Consider the following 13419-nt stretch of genomic DNA (forward strand, 5'->3'; position numbering starts at 1 on the left):
TTTATTGAACCTTCATCACCATTTAGTCAACTTATGGTTCTGCAACATTTGCTTCCATCTTATATTTGGGTACTTAAAGAATTTTTTGTAATAGCTCAGACAAACAAGACTGTATCATTAGTTAGTCATCTTTAGCACCACATGAATTCATCCTGTCAGGCTCTTTAGATACCAGGGATCATCTGCACTATATTTTTAGTCCTTCTTTTCCTCATCTCTCCCGACTTTTCCGTTACGTTGCCCATCTCAGAACAAGTGGGGAAAAAGGAGTGAAAACAACAGCTCAACCTGGCAGATTTCAAAAACTGGACACTGACCCAACTGGAAAGAACAGGCTATAGTGGTAACCTGTGTCAGTGTTCCATACACACACTCTTTTGGATAGTTTTACCACGTCCTTGCCCTCAAACAGACGGCACAGCGAAGGGAGACGATTCCCGTGGCTTTCCTTGCTTCCACATAAGCCTTAGACACACAAGGATAGCTCACAGCCCTGGATGATGCTTTTTTTTTTTTTTTTTAAGTCTAGAAAGTTATCTAAGCTATTTTAAGAAGGTTAAGGCTGGAGGATTAAACTCTCCAAAGCACCAAGTGACAAGCTCAGCATCCATCTTTAAATATTACTCCCTTGTTGAGATTTATTATAAAGTTCTTATTTCACCATTACATTTTCCAAACCAGAAGTACTTTTTTAACTCATGACAACAAGGTGCATTTTGAAAGTGAAAGACAAATAAGACAGCAGTACTCAAGCCTTTCCAAGTTATATTATTACAGTTTATGCTTCCCCTGACACTGCACTTTTCACACAGCCTTTCACTTGTCTGGAGAAAAAGTGTCAATTAAGTCAGAATCAATAGTAATATGCCGATATTCAGCCACACAAAATCCAATTATTTTGTTGAGGCTTTTGAATAAAGTACACTGTTTTCCAATAACTGGATTCTCTGAAGTAATGAAGTATCTCAAAGGAGTAAGGTAACAAAATACTTATCCTTAATTTATCCTTTATTCTATTACAATGTCAAACTATCATTTGGATTATCATTCTCAAAGATTTCAAAGTGGGTACACTTTATTTGGGGAAAAAAAGATTTAAATGATCACATGTTAGCTTGAATACTATTTCCCTACCATACACATTAAAAGCTTCCATAAAACACTCACTATGCAGCATTTTATTGGAAACAAATTACGTTTTGCCAGAAGTATGTCCAACTTAGCTGCCATTATTTTTTAAGGCATAGGTTTCCTACCTTCTGATGTGTGAACCTTGCAATCAGACCATGTGAAATGATCAACCTTTCTGAAAGGCACAGGCCATAGACTTCCTTGAGTTCGCTCCTGTCTGAAAATAATCTTTTCAGAAAACTGCACAGCCTTTTATGTAAACATCTGCCCAAAATAGATAATCCACACTAGACCACACATGATAAGACACATGCCCTGTTTCTCTGGACTGGATGTACCCAGCTCCAGCTTCCAGCTATCACCACTTATTACAGACCTGCCCACTGCCTACAGCTCATCCCCACAATGCCATTCCTGCAAGGATACCAAGCGACTGATCAGGATGTCACCGTTCAATCTTTGGGTTTTCCAACGGGACAACGAGCGGGAGCTGACACAGGTGACAATCCCACATCCTTGGCTCCTGCCTGTCAAACACTGTACTGAGCCACATGAAGAACACGCAGCTGTTTGCACAGTTTATCAAACCACTCAGATCACAGGCTGCTAACGAGTCCTTTTCCTTACTTAACGCTCCCCATAGGGGGTCATCTGTACCAGTATCAGTTTAGGGTTTTGTTCCAGATCATCCTGGGAGGCAGCACGGGAATGGAGATGGCTGGAATGATCCATGAACTGGGCTCAGCAGTGAGTCACCCACGCATAGCCACACCCCCAGGCCCCCACTCCTGTACAATGCCCCCCTCAAACCAACACTGGTCACTGCCGATGCTGGGCCACATCGTGATCCTAAAATCCTAAATAAGGAGCACGGATCAACCACCACCAGACACCTTATTAAAAACATCAGCTGCACAAAGCTACATTCCACAAGCCTGTACTGACCAGTAGCACCAGCCACCCTCCTTGGCTCTGTGTTAATCACTCCATTATTCACATCACAGGCCTCTAATTACGTGGGTCTCCCTGTGAGCCTTTTAATTATTGGTGCGTTCTTTTTTTCTCTGTCCTCTTGGATTTCTCATAATTATCCAAGATTTAATGACAGGAAGATAACCCACAACATTAATTGCCCATGGAACATTTTGGGCAACATTAGGATCCAGTTTATCTGCAATAAAAATGTGAAATAAGTTGCTGTTATTGAATATGCTCCTTAGCTCTTTTCCTATCATCTTGCAAGTGGGAAAGCTTAAATCACGAACAATTTTAGCTCGCTAACAGAGATGTTTCAGTTATATTTAGCCCTTCTAAAAGGGCAAAGTACTTGGAAGATACACACTTATTTGGATGCTTAAATATATTTCCAGGAATATGCTTCTTCACATATATTTGCTGGGTGACTAATCGCTCTGCTTGGTTCTTTTTTGAAATGTATGCTGGAAAAACACTAATTAACTTCATAATTTCGTCAAATCCAGAGGCATTTAAAAAACATTCTTCCTGTGAGGGATGCAGGCAAAAGCAAGGTCTGACACACAGCTTTACCAAGGAAGTGCTACAGAGAGTGATACTTGCATGCAAGCAATTATGAGTTCTCACCATGGACAAATTGCACATATTAAGCTACTAAACAGAGTATCAGCAACTAAAATGTGGTGAACAGGAAGTAACTCCTACCAAGCACCCCAAAAAAATCCACATATTCAGTCACTCAACTGGTGTCTTGATGTGCACACAAGGCATTTAGCTTTAAAAAAAAAAAAAAAAGAAAAAAGACAAACAAATGGCAAAACAAATCTAAGCACGGATTAAGGAAGCTGACAAATCACTTATGTTAGAAAATGTCTTTTAAAAGAATTAAGAAGCGGTCCTTTTAAGAAGAATTACAAAAATTTATGACAGGACTTGCCACAACCAGATACAGTAGCCTTTAGGATGGACTTTCACTGTAGTTTTTGAGATGCAATAGATGGTACATAGCACCTACCTTGAATGTTTACAAAGTTTACGAGGTCTATTATGCAATTTCCGATCCCAATTCTCTGGGTCACTGGAGTTACTGTCATAAGGATGAGGCCGTCCTGCCATTCCACTGCCAGCTTCCTCACACTACTGCTCTGAAAAGCACACATGCAGCACTCACAACCTACATTAAGAGAGCAGTGTTTACCTTTAAGTAAAGCCACACAGGAGAAAAAGGTAAGACATGCAGAATTAAGTGTTGTTAGGCTTTGATTTTTTAAATGCGGATTACAGAAAACAGGAAATACCGAAGCACAACTTCGAAATTGCATGACAGTAACATTTTATACATTTTGCTGATACCTGCACTAAAAAGATCTTTTTGTTACAGGAAATATAGTTCTATAAATGCTGGCAGGCAACTTCACTTTTGCAACAATTAATTTCACTGCGTCCAAACAGAAAAGTCACTGGTTATAAAACACAAGGCAAACACATCGTAATTTTGTTCCAAACGTATAAAGTTAATTCAAAGAAAGATCCCAGCTGTAGAAAAGAGACCAACAGTTTCACAATTTGAATGGCTGACCAAGAGGAAAACACAATTAGCAGTTATGTCTGAGACCTCACTCCAAAGTGGAATCTACAGCAATCCCTGAAAACGCTCAGAGTGGTTCAGTTCCACTGACTCCTGCAGAAAAGTCACATTTAAAAATTTAATAAAAATAGACATAGTAAGCTCCCCTTCCTTCACTGGGATATGATATTAATGTTCAACTCCCACTAAAATCCACCCTTGGATCAAAACACTTCGTGGCTGTCAATAAGGACAGCCAATCTTAAAAGGCAGGTGTTCAAGTCATACCTATAAGTGCTGGTTGTGTCAAGAGAGTTGTACAATTCAGAATGACCTGGTTACAAAAACGAAAAAGTAGCCACAAGTGAGCAGCTGATAATTGTACAGCAGCTGGAAAATAATCAAATTACAGACATGTAAACCTGCTAAGTAATGGAAAGGTAGGCTAATGTTTCTTTAAAGTTTTAAGGTAAATATTTTAGAAACATTGTATCTCCACCTCACCTCCCCTTAATATATTTCTGTTACATTCAGTGAAACTTATCCTGTTTGGAAGTGAGTCCCGAAAAAATTGAGACTTCTTTAAAACAAAGTTGTTGCTCAAATAAACTGTCCCTTTAGTCATGGAAAATAGAATAACTCTTCTGTCAAATTTAGATTCTCCTAGCTAAATTTAGACCCAAAAGTTTTAGTTACAGCAGAATGGTAGAGAACAAGCTTCTTGAAAATGTTGGCTGCATAGGAGTTTTTCCTTCATGTTCAGGTCTAACCAACAAAACAGATTTTATACAAAGTATACAACCTCCACCACAGGGTTGGGTCTTTCTCCTGTTACAGTTTCTATAATTAAACACATTTTGATTGGAAGACTGGCATGGTCAGGTGTTCACACAGAGTCAGGAAAAAGAAAAAAAACATTTTATTTAAAATTACAGGAATTCTGTCATGCAAAAAAAAAAAAAAAGGCAAAAAGCTCAGATAAGCATTTCATGGTGCATTACCTAGAAATTCAGGTTATCAAAGCACAGTGTGTGTGAGGATATTACACAGAGGTTATAGGATCTACACACATTTATCAGGAGCTTAACAAGGAAAAACCTACAACCTCTGTCAGAACAGAAAAAGCATTGTTAAGGAGACAAAGGGAAGGAAGGCTGGTTTATAAACCCAGTTGTGTATTACTCCAGCAGCAGTCATTCCAGCTCAGGTGCAGGATGATGTACACAGGCAACACAAAGATAGAGACAGCTTTTATCCCGAGTTGAAGTGAATTCTGTCCATTGAGTCACTCGAGCAAGATGCACAGTGAGTCCTGCTACTGTGGCAACAACACCGTGTGGGACAAAGAGCCAAGACCAGGAATGTCCCAGAGGATGCCACAGCTGCCCCTGTGCAATCACACCCAGCTCCTGACCATGGCAGGGTCCTGCTTCCACTCCCGTTTGCCGAAGCACCACACGGCTCTTCACCAGCTTTTCTTTCTCTCCACAAACTCTCTCTTCCCTTTAAAACCATCTAAAAGACATTTCGCCCCCTCAGGTACAGACCAAAGCAGGTGCCTTGGGCATCCAGCACCCAGTTCTTACTGAATAGACACCAACACTTGAATTTAGCTTTGGTACTGGGAAGGTGTGCAAAGAGCAGCTGTTTTTACAAGAACTGCAGCTGAAAGGCCAAAGTCACTTCCTAAAACTGTCTCACGCTTTCTGCCTTCTCCCCATCTCTCTTATAGTGAAAATTCAACAGGAGGGTCCAGGTCCACGCACACTTCAAAGAAAAAGCCTGTTTTAGCTCAGCTCAGTTCCTCAATCTCCTTTGCTATGCAGCTACACTTAAGCCACTACAAACAACAGATGACACAGAAGGACAGAAACAAACAAATGGAACTGCTCCTCATGAACAACAGCATTCCCTTTTCCCAGCTTAAAGCACCCGAGGAACCCCAGCAGCGTCACTGATGGAGTACCACACTGGCACACAGCTCAGAAAAGAAGATAAACAATCCAAGTGTCCAAAGCTACAGCTTGTGAAACCTCTTATTTAGCTCCAAGCATGTCACACTACGAACAAGAGACAGTCTTCCCTCCATCCTCCACTCCACAATTAACATTTCAACAATCTCAACAATTAACATTTCTCGTAGAAACAATCTGCTGTAACACAGCCAGTTTTTCTCTCTGACCACTGCTGACAGCGCTGCTATGTGGATTATAAACAAATGTATTTATCGATTTTATTTCAAGTTTTAACAGTCCTGTAAGACTATAAATAAGGAATTGAATTCTTTTATGTTTTTCTCTATTGAAAATATTTGGGTTTTTTTCAATTAGCAAATGCTTTATACATTATGTACAGTAACTAACTAGTCATCTTGATTCATTTTTAAACAATTCTGCAAAACCACTGTTTTTCTGCAATAGAAAAGAATGCCTCAACTGTGGTTTAATTTTCTCTCTCCTTTTTTTGTTTTTTTAAGGCTTGGATTCACAGTGGGGGGAATAAACAAAGCATGTTTTCAGGACACATTCTGACCTTGGGTGTAAAAAAACCCAAAAACTAAAAAAAAAAAAAAACTAAAAAAAAAAAAAACAACTGCAAGAGTGCATGGCCAGGAATATTATTCAATGCCTTCCACGAAATCAAGGAACTGCATTTGAAATGTTGGTAAAGGGGAAAAGGCACTGGGAACACAGGAAATACAGAATCAAATCCAAATACCCTCAGTAGATTACACAACACTGGCATGTTGGCCCAAATGATTGCCATCCTAATTAGCTAACAAGCAATTCTCCAGGTGTAAAGAATGATTTCATACCCTTCTGCAGAAAGCTAGTGCTCCAGAGAATCCCCACAAGGAATTACATGAAATCAGGAAGCAGACTTTAATTTTCAAAGCTTTCACATAAACAGCTAGAACACTTCAGATTTGCTAACATCAACTTGAAGCCAGAATCATCACTAATTTATGAAAGTTGTAGGCTACTGAAATACAAGGGAATTTTAAAGACAGATACCCAGTGAGTTTGAAAAGCTAAAAGTCGATGTGGTAGAACCACTCTGGGCACTGAAAAATAGAGTAACTAATGTGTTTACACCACTACTTGAAGAGCTCATGAAAAGATGTATCCTACACTATCCTGTGATAGATGCTGAACAGATTATTTTAAGTGATATCCAAAGCATATTCGGTTCTGTGCCATGACAAAATACAATGCACAAAAGAGGCACAGCAGGTTAAGCAAGATTTAGACAACATCAGATGCTGGACAGAAGTGGACATATACTTTGGTGAGATGCAGGACTTGCAGTTTTCAAGGTACTGCAGGTTAGGGGAGGCTGAAGAAGGCTCTTTGTAAATCTTTGAGGAAAGAAGGAAAGCTAATCTCAACCAGTATCAACACATTTCCAGCCAGCCACATGATGTTTGTTGAGAATATTGTGGGCTGCAAAGCTCTGGAGTCTTACTAAGAAAGATGATTGAAATATCCTGAATTTCTTCTGGCCACCAGCTCATCAGGTAGAACAAAGAACTGATTGCTCCAGCTGTCAGTACTGAAGACAACATTCAAATAATGAACACGTAGCACTTCAGGCATCTACTCAGCTCTAAGCTTTGGTCAGAAGCATTTCCCAAAGCAGGACAGGTTTCAGAAGCTTGTCTGCTCTAACCTGCCCCTTCAGCAAAATCCACTGTAAAGGTGAACCAGGATAATCAGAAAGCTCCAGCAGACAAGTAACGAGGTAGGACAAAACCTGGCATTAGTTGTGACAGAGAAACTCAGATTAAATATTTAGACTTTCTGTAAGGGGTGACAGCCTGCTGTTCGCTGCCTCTAGTCAGCAAAGCACAAAAGCAGCAACAACAAAAAGGAACTTACAAGTCAGATTCACTGGGAATGCAAGCACAGTGACATTGCATTCTAATTAAAAAATGCAGTTCAAAGGACATATGCTCATAATGCAAACACAACATATCATGGAAATCCATACCTGTCAAGTGAGCTTCTTGCAAAGCAGTGCAGAGATCAGTCACAATTCAGCCACATAAAGTAGCTTTATAAATTACCATCACTGAAATGTTACCAAACTGACACTGATTAAAGCACAGCTAAGAGACATCCTTTGCAATACAGTCTCAACATTAACATAGTGGGTCAGGATTGAAGCTTCTCTTAATGAGCAAATAAAAAGAAAAAAAAATAGAGTAGTCACAGGAAGCTGATGATATTCCTAACTATAGAACCATAAACAACAGATATCCAGTGACTATCCTGCAAGATTTAACTTTATAATTCTCAAAGGGAACATGATGATAAAACAGCTATTTGACATTGGAAGACTGAAAAGCAAGAGGCAGCTGACTCCCAACTCCCCCTCTGTACTAGGATTCACCGTGTGAAATCTGCCAAGGTCTGCCCACAAAAAGCTCAGTGGATTGAGCAACTTCTCCCACCAGTTCTCCAAGCAGAATCCTGGCTATCACTGCAGGAAAGAGGAGCAGAACCCAACTCCTTGCCACTACTACTGGCCCCATGGCCTGTGGGCCAGCAATACACAGAGCAGACAGACACAGGGCTTCCTCACACTCAGCACCAGGGATGAGATGAAGAGGATCAGAGCATCAAACAGATTTCCTGAAGAAATAAGTGAAGTCTATACCTGTGGCTGCACCCAGCAGTAACAACACACCTCAGCGAGTAAGAAAATTCTCATACAGTTTTTCACATCTGAAATGAATTACAAATTAGCTTCTGATCTTATACATATAAAGATACATACTTTTATTGATAAGCAAGAGCACCAGGCCAAGATTTGAACAACACTGCTAAAGCAAAGCGGTGCTGAAAGAAATTGGCTCATAATGAGCTTTTGATTTCTGTGTGTGCACACAGGACAAAGGAGCCCCAGCCTCAAGAACACAAGCTATGAAAACACACAGTTTATAACAAAGTGACAGTAAAACCAACAGGGATGACATCTGTTACTAATTTAACAAGTCATGTCATCCACACATCAGCTGTTCACCATTTGCAAGAGCAATTGTGCCTTAAAGGAAAACTGGGCTTCAAGAAGGAGTCTAATGTGTGATATGAGAGCTGCTCCACCTTGTTGTCCTTCCTAACCCCCACCTTCCCTGGCATTAACACACTGGGCAAAAGCACCTACACAAATGTGCTGGAAACACATCCAAGAGCAGCCTCAGACAGCACCAGTGGCACAGACAAGATGCACAATGAGGTTTTGAGACAGAAATGGCACGAATTAAGAGGGAATATTCAAACGCTGTTGGCAGGAAATCTGTGTGTCTTAAAAAGAAAATCTCTGATACCTTGCAAGAGACCCAGTCAAAGACACACTGACAGGATGCACACAGTGGAACATCTTCCTTAATTACAGAGCAATGGAGAAAGAAAGGGGAAAAAAAAAAAATCAAGCAGTTCCTTTTGACTGTACTCGTGCTCAAGCTACAGGGATTCAAGGCAACCTACACACGATGAGGCAGAGGCACGTTTTTTTAGCTCACATAAAAGATAACAGATGTGAACTATCAGCTTATGGACTGTGAATAGTGTGATAGCTGATGACTGGGATTGTATTTCTGGGACATCTAATTCAATAGGAAACCCAGGAGAGAGAGGGGGGGTGTATTCCAGGGAAAGGATCAACAAAGCTGAAGGAACAGAGGTAAGTACTCTTTAAATGAATCACAGCAGATGATTCACAAGGAATACAGGCAAACAGAAGTGAGGAGAACAGCAAGGACAGTCAAAAAGGCTACTGAGAAACCAGATTTTAAGCATGTACTCAAATTTGTAAGAGGTAGCCAACAATAAAGAACAAAAAGATACAATGCTCAACCACTACTTCGGACAAAGAAGCCCCACAAGTGACAGGAACAAACCTGGGAGAGGTCTATGATGGAGCTGGATCCCAGTTCTGAAAGAAAAGAGTTCTTAAGTGACACAGTGGATGATAAACAGAGAAAAAGATGCAGAAGCAATAGCTAGAAACAAAAGTAAATTTAAAGAAAAAAAACCAAACAGGCAACTGCAACACATAATTGTGCTATGACAGATTTATCACACAAGCAATTGGTATTTTCTGCAAATAAAACATGCTGACATAGAAAAAAAAATGACAAAGATACCGAACTCATTACGAAATCGTTTGAGTGGGTAAATCACTGCTCATGGATTATGTAAAATAAGTGTGCTCGGGAATTACACGACGGCTGTCAGGCAGTCCTGAGCAACAATACTGTCTCTGCACAGGCCTCGCAGTGAAGGCAGGTCCTACCAGTAAACGACACATGACGAAAAGCATCAATTTAAGCCGCGTCCAGCGCGCTCATTGACCCCTCACGGATCGGAGCGGCCGCGGGGGCTGAGGGGTGGAGGGGGCGGGTAAATCCCTCTGCGGCGTTTCTGGGGTGAAAAACCTTCAGCACGCGGTCAGCGAGGCTGCCCGGGGAGGCCGCGGGGTCTCCCCCTCTGGAGACATCCCGGACCCACCCGGACGCGCTCCTGTGCCACCTGCTCCGGCCGGCCCTGCCCGGGCGGGGGGGGTCGGGCAGGGGGATTGCCTTCCGACCCTGCGGGTTCTGTGGTTCTGCGGCAGGGGTTCCCCGCGGCGAAGGGTCCCGCACGCCCCGGCTGTGCCCCCTCAGCCACCCCCTCCCTCCCTCGCTCACTCACCGGCCGAGCCGCGTCCGCTCCCGCCGCCCCGCCAGGCCCGGCGCACCCGCCGCCACCTCTCGCGAGAGCCGCCCCCGCTGCCGCGGAGGAGGCGCCGGCGGAGGCGCCCGGATCTCGCGAGAGCCGCGGGACGCCGTTGCCAAGGGAGCGGCGCGCGGCGCTCCCTAAGGGGGCGCGCGCCGGGGAGAGAAGTGGGAGAATAAACTCCCGCGTGGATAAAAACCGACAGGGGAAAAAAAAAACAACAAACAACCGACACAACAAAACAAACACCGGACGAGTGAAACTTTAACAAAGCACAAATCCCCGCAAACAGGAACAGAATAAAATACACCGAGAGAAACGTGATAAATCCTCCCCGCCGAGCGTAGGGGGCGGCCGGTGTGAGGGGCCGGGGCGGTGCTGGAGGGCGAGCGCCGCCCGCCGGCGGTGGAGGACGGCGGGGGTGTGGAGCCGGGATCTCCTTGTGGAGCCGGGATCTCCCCTGAGGAGCCTGGAACTCCGCGTAGAGCCGGGATCTCCCTTGTGGAGCCGGGATCTCCCCTAAGGAGTCTGGAACTCCCCGTAGAGCCGGGATCGCCCTGAGGAGCCTGGAATTCCCCTGTAGAGCCGGGATTTCCTTGTGGAGCCAGGATCTCCTCTGAGGAGCCGGACTCTCCTCTGAGGAGCCGGGATCTCCCCCGTGGAACCGGGATCTCCCTGTGGAGCAGCACTGAGGGGATGATAGCGGCGCAGGTATCACATAATAGAGTTTATCTAGGCGAGCTGGCATCTGATATCTCAAGCTTCATCCTAAAACCCATTCCTGATTTAAATTACAACTGCGTGTTTGTACAGCCCTATAAATTGTATAGATTCTGTGTAATCTGGAGTCTATTTAGGAATATAATGTAGTGGCCGTGGCTGTCGTTCCATAATACCCCAGCAGAACTACCATGTCCCGCATTTTAGGTAACTTCAGAGCACTGAAGTGTCACAGGTGTTGAGAGGACACTGAACCCTTTGCAATCCTCATGGGATGGAGGAGGGAGAATATACCAACACCGAGCACCAGCTGTATTCACATAGCTGAAGGATGAGATTCAGATTAAAAAGAACATTTGTCTCTCTTCTAAGATGCCTTCTACTTGCATCGTTATTAAGGATCATATATTAAGCAGGGCTTGACTTCCATATCAGGTGAAAGGATTGTAGAACTCCAGATAATCAGTATATTGAAGCAAATTTGAATTAGTGGGCAGTTTGGGAGGAGAAAGACAAGGAGCAGACTTCTGCTCAACCTTTTGAATGTCCGTCTGTTCTCTGTGCACTGTGGGAAGCCAGTCCTGTTGCACAGGGGATATTTTGGGGAAGCCCCACTCTGAAGACCAACCACCATATATGGGGTCTTACCAGAATCTCTTAAACCAGATTTTAAGAGATTTGGACCAGATTTCCCAGGAAAAACATGTGGGTAAGAGGGAACATGAATCTATATCCTACTGATGAGTGTATCCACTTTGAGCAGGGGTTCTGATTTAACTGCTGGTGGAGGAACTTGATTAATTTGTTGTCAGATTCCAGAGCCTGGAACTGTACAGCCAATGCTTTTGGTATATTTTAGATCCTCCTCTTTCAGGGACACCTAGGAGTTTTGATCTCAGGATTCAGTGAGTATACACCTTTGGACTTGCCTGAGGTGTACATTGAGATCTGCATTAGCAGATCTCACTGCTTCAGACAGGGAACATCAGACAGACAAGCTGTACTCCTCATGCTCTTTGGGGAGAGGAGGGGAAGAGGGGGCAAGAGAGCAAGGATTTGTGCCTTTGCTACACCAAAATACCCCACAAAGAACAGAAGCTTTGCAACAATATACAGCAAAACATGGATCTGTTAAATGAATTCTCTTTTTCCATCCTTTAACAATGGCCACAGAGATAAACCACACAGTTCTAGAAATCCAGCAGCAGAACAATGAGGGCCAAGCAGCTCTCACAAAAGCTGTCAGAATGTGCTAACAAGGCAAGGAGTCAGATGCCACACGTTTAGCAGTGAACTGAGCAACATGAAACAGTAGCATTTACAGCAGCCAAAGTCAGAAGCAGCCTAGAAAGCCAAATCACGGGCAGTTAAATCTCCAGGGGTAGGATCTGACTAATTATCCTGTTTTTATTTGACTTCATGTGATTCTGGCTTTGTCAATTTTTCATTGTTTTTTTTTTCACTTACTACTGTTTTACTCCCCCTGATGATGGATATTGAAATTAGTGGTTTTTTGTTTCGGTGAGTCACCAGTGAGAGATGTGATTATCTCTCTTTTCAGTGAGAATTTTATAAAAACCAGGTGTGTACAACAGATGTGTGTCTGCATGGGATAGGTCTTTGAGCACATAGGTCTTGGCAAAAAGCCCTTGTCAGATTATAAAGCAAGGTGATCCTCCCTCTTGGCAAAAAGCCCTTGTCAGATTATAAAGCAAGGTGATCCTCACTCTCTGCTCGGCCCTAGTGTGGCCACACCTCGAGTGTGGTGTCCAGTTCTGGGCTCCTCAGCACAAGAAAGACAAGGAGCTGCTGGAGAGAGTCCAGTGGAGGCCACAAAGACAAGTAGGGGTCTGGAACATCTCTCCTATGAGGAGAGACTGTGGGAGCTGGGCCTGTTTAGTCTGGAGAAGACTGAGAAGGGATCTCGTTAATGCATATAAATCTCAAAGGCGGTGCTGAGAGGATGTTGCCAGACTTTTTCCAGTGGTGCCCAATGACAGGATGAGGAGCAATGGCCAAAAACTGAAACACAAGAAGTTTCACCTCAATATGAGAAAGAACTTCTTTCCAATGAGGGTGGCAGAGCACTGGAACAGGCTGCCCAGGGAGACTGTGGAGTCTCCCTCTCTGGACACATTCAGAACCCACCTGGACACGTTCCTGTGTCACCTGCTCTGGGTGACTCTGCCTTGGTAGGAGCTGGACTGGATGAGGTCCCTTCCAACCCTGATGATTCTGTGACTGTGATTCTGTTTCCTCCCTCAAAAGGAGGTATGTGCAAAGAGGCCTTCTAGAGGCACCTCATTT

The 13419-nt window shown here is 43.3% G+C and overlaps 2 protein-coding genes and 1 long non-coding RNA gene across 8 annotated transcripts in view; 2 read left to right on the plus strand and 1 right to left on the minus strand.

Moving 5' to 3' along the window:
- Nucleotides 1–10471, minus strand: part of BTBD10 (BTB domain containing 10) — a 28185-nt gene extending 17714 nt beyond the window's left edge. The window contains exons 1-2 of one of the 6 annotated variants that reach the window (XM_051803833.1): nt 10369–10471; nt 3122–3280 (exon numbers count right to left, since the gene is read on the minus strand). In XM_051803833.1, coding sequence (XP_051659793.1) covers nt 3122–3222 — 101 coding nt within the window. In that variant the 5' untranslated portion in view covers nt 3223–3280; nt 10369–10471. Of the gene's footprint in view, nt 1–3121; nt 3281–9575; nt 9611–10368 lie in introns of those variants that run through there. The other 5 variants (XM_051803837.1, XM_051803835.1, XM_051803834.1 and 2 more) reach the window with 5 other exon arrangements.
- LOC127478343 (NADH-cytochrome b5 reductase 2) overlaps nt 1–13419 on the plus strand; it is a 149625-nt gene that overhangs the window by 3168 nt on the left and 133038 nt on the right. The window lies entirely within an intron of this gene.
- The window catches only part of LOC127478348 (uncharacterized), a 43363-nt gene continuing 41000 nt past the window's right edge, over nt 11057–13419 (plus strand). The window contains exon 1 of the long non-coding RNA XR_007907197.1: nt 11057–11103. This is a non-coding gene — a long non-coding RNA (uncharacterized LOC127478348). The remainder of the gene's footprint in view (nt 11104–13419) is intronic.

Source organism: Manacus candei, unplaced genomic scaffold (assembly GCF_025592945.1).
Source record: "Manacus candei isolate 608988 ecotype Guabito, Panama unplaced genomic scaffold, ASM2559294v1 h1tg000060l, whole genome shotgun sequence".
Classification (NCBI taxonomy): Eukaryota; Metazoa; Chordata; class Aves; order Passeriformes; family Pipridae; genus Manacus; species Manacus candei.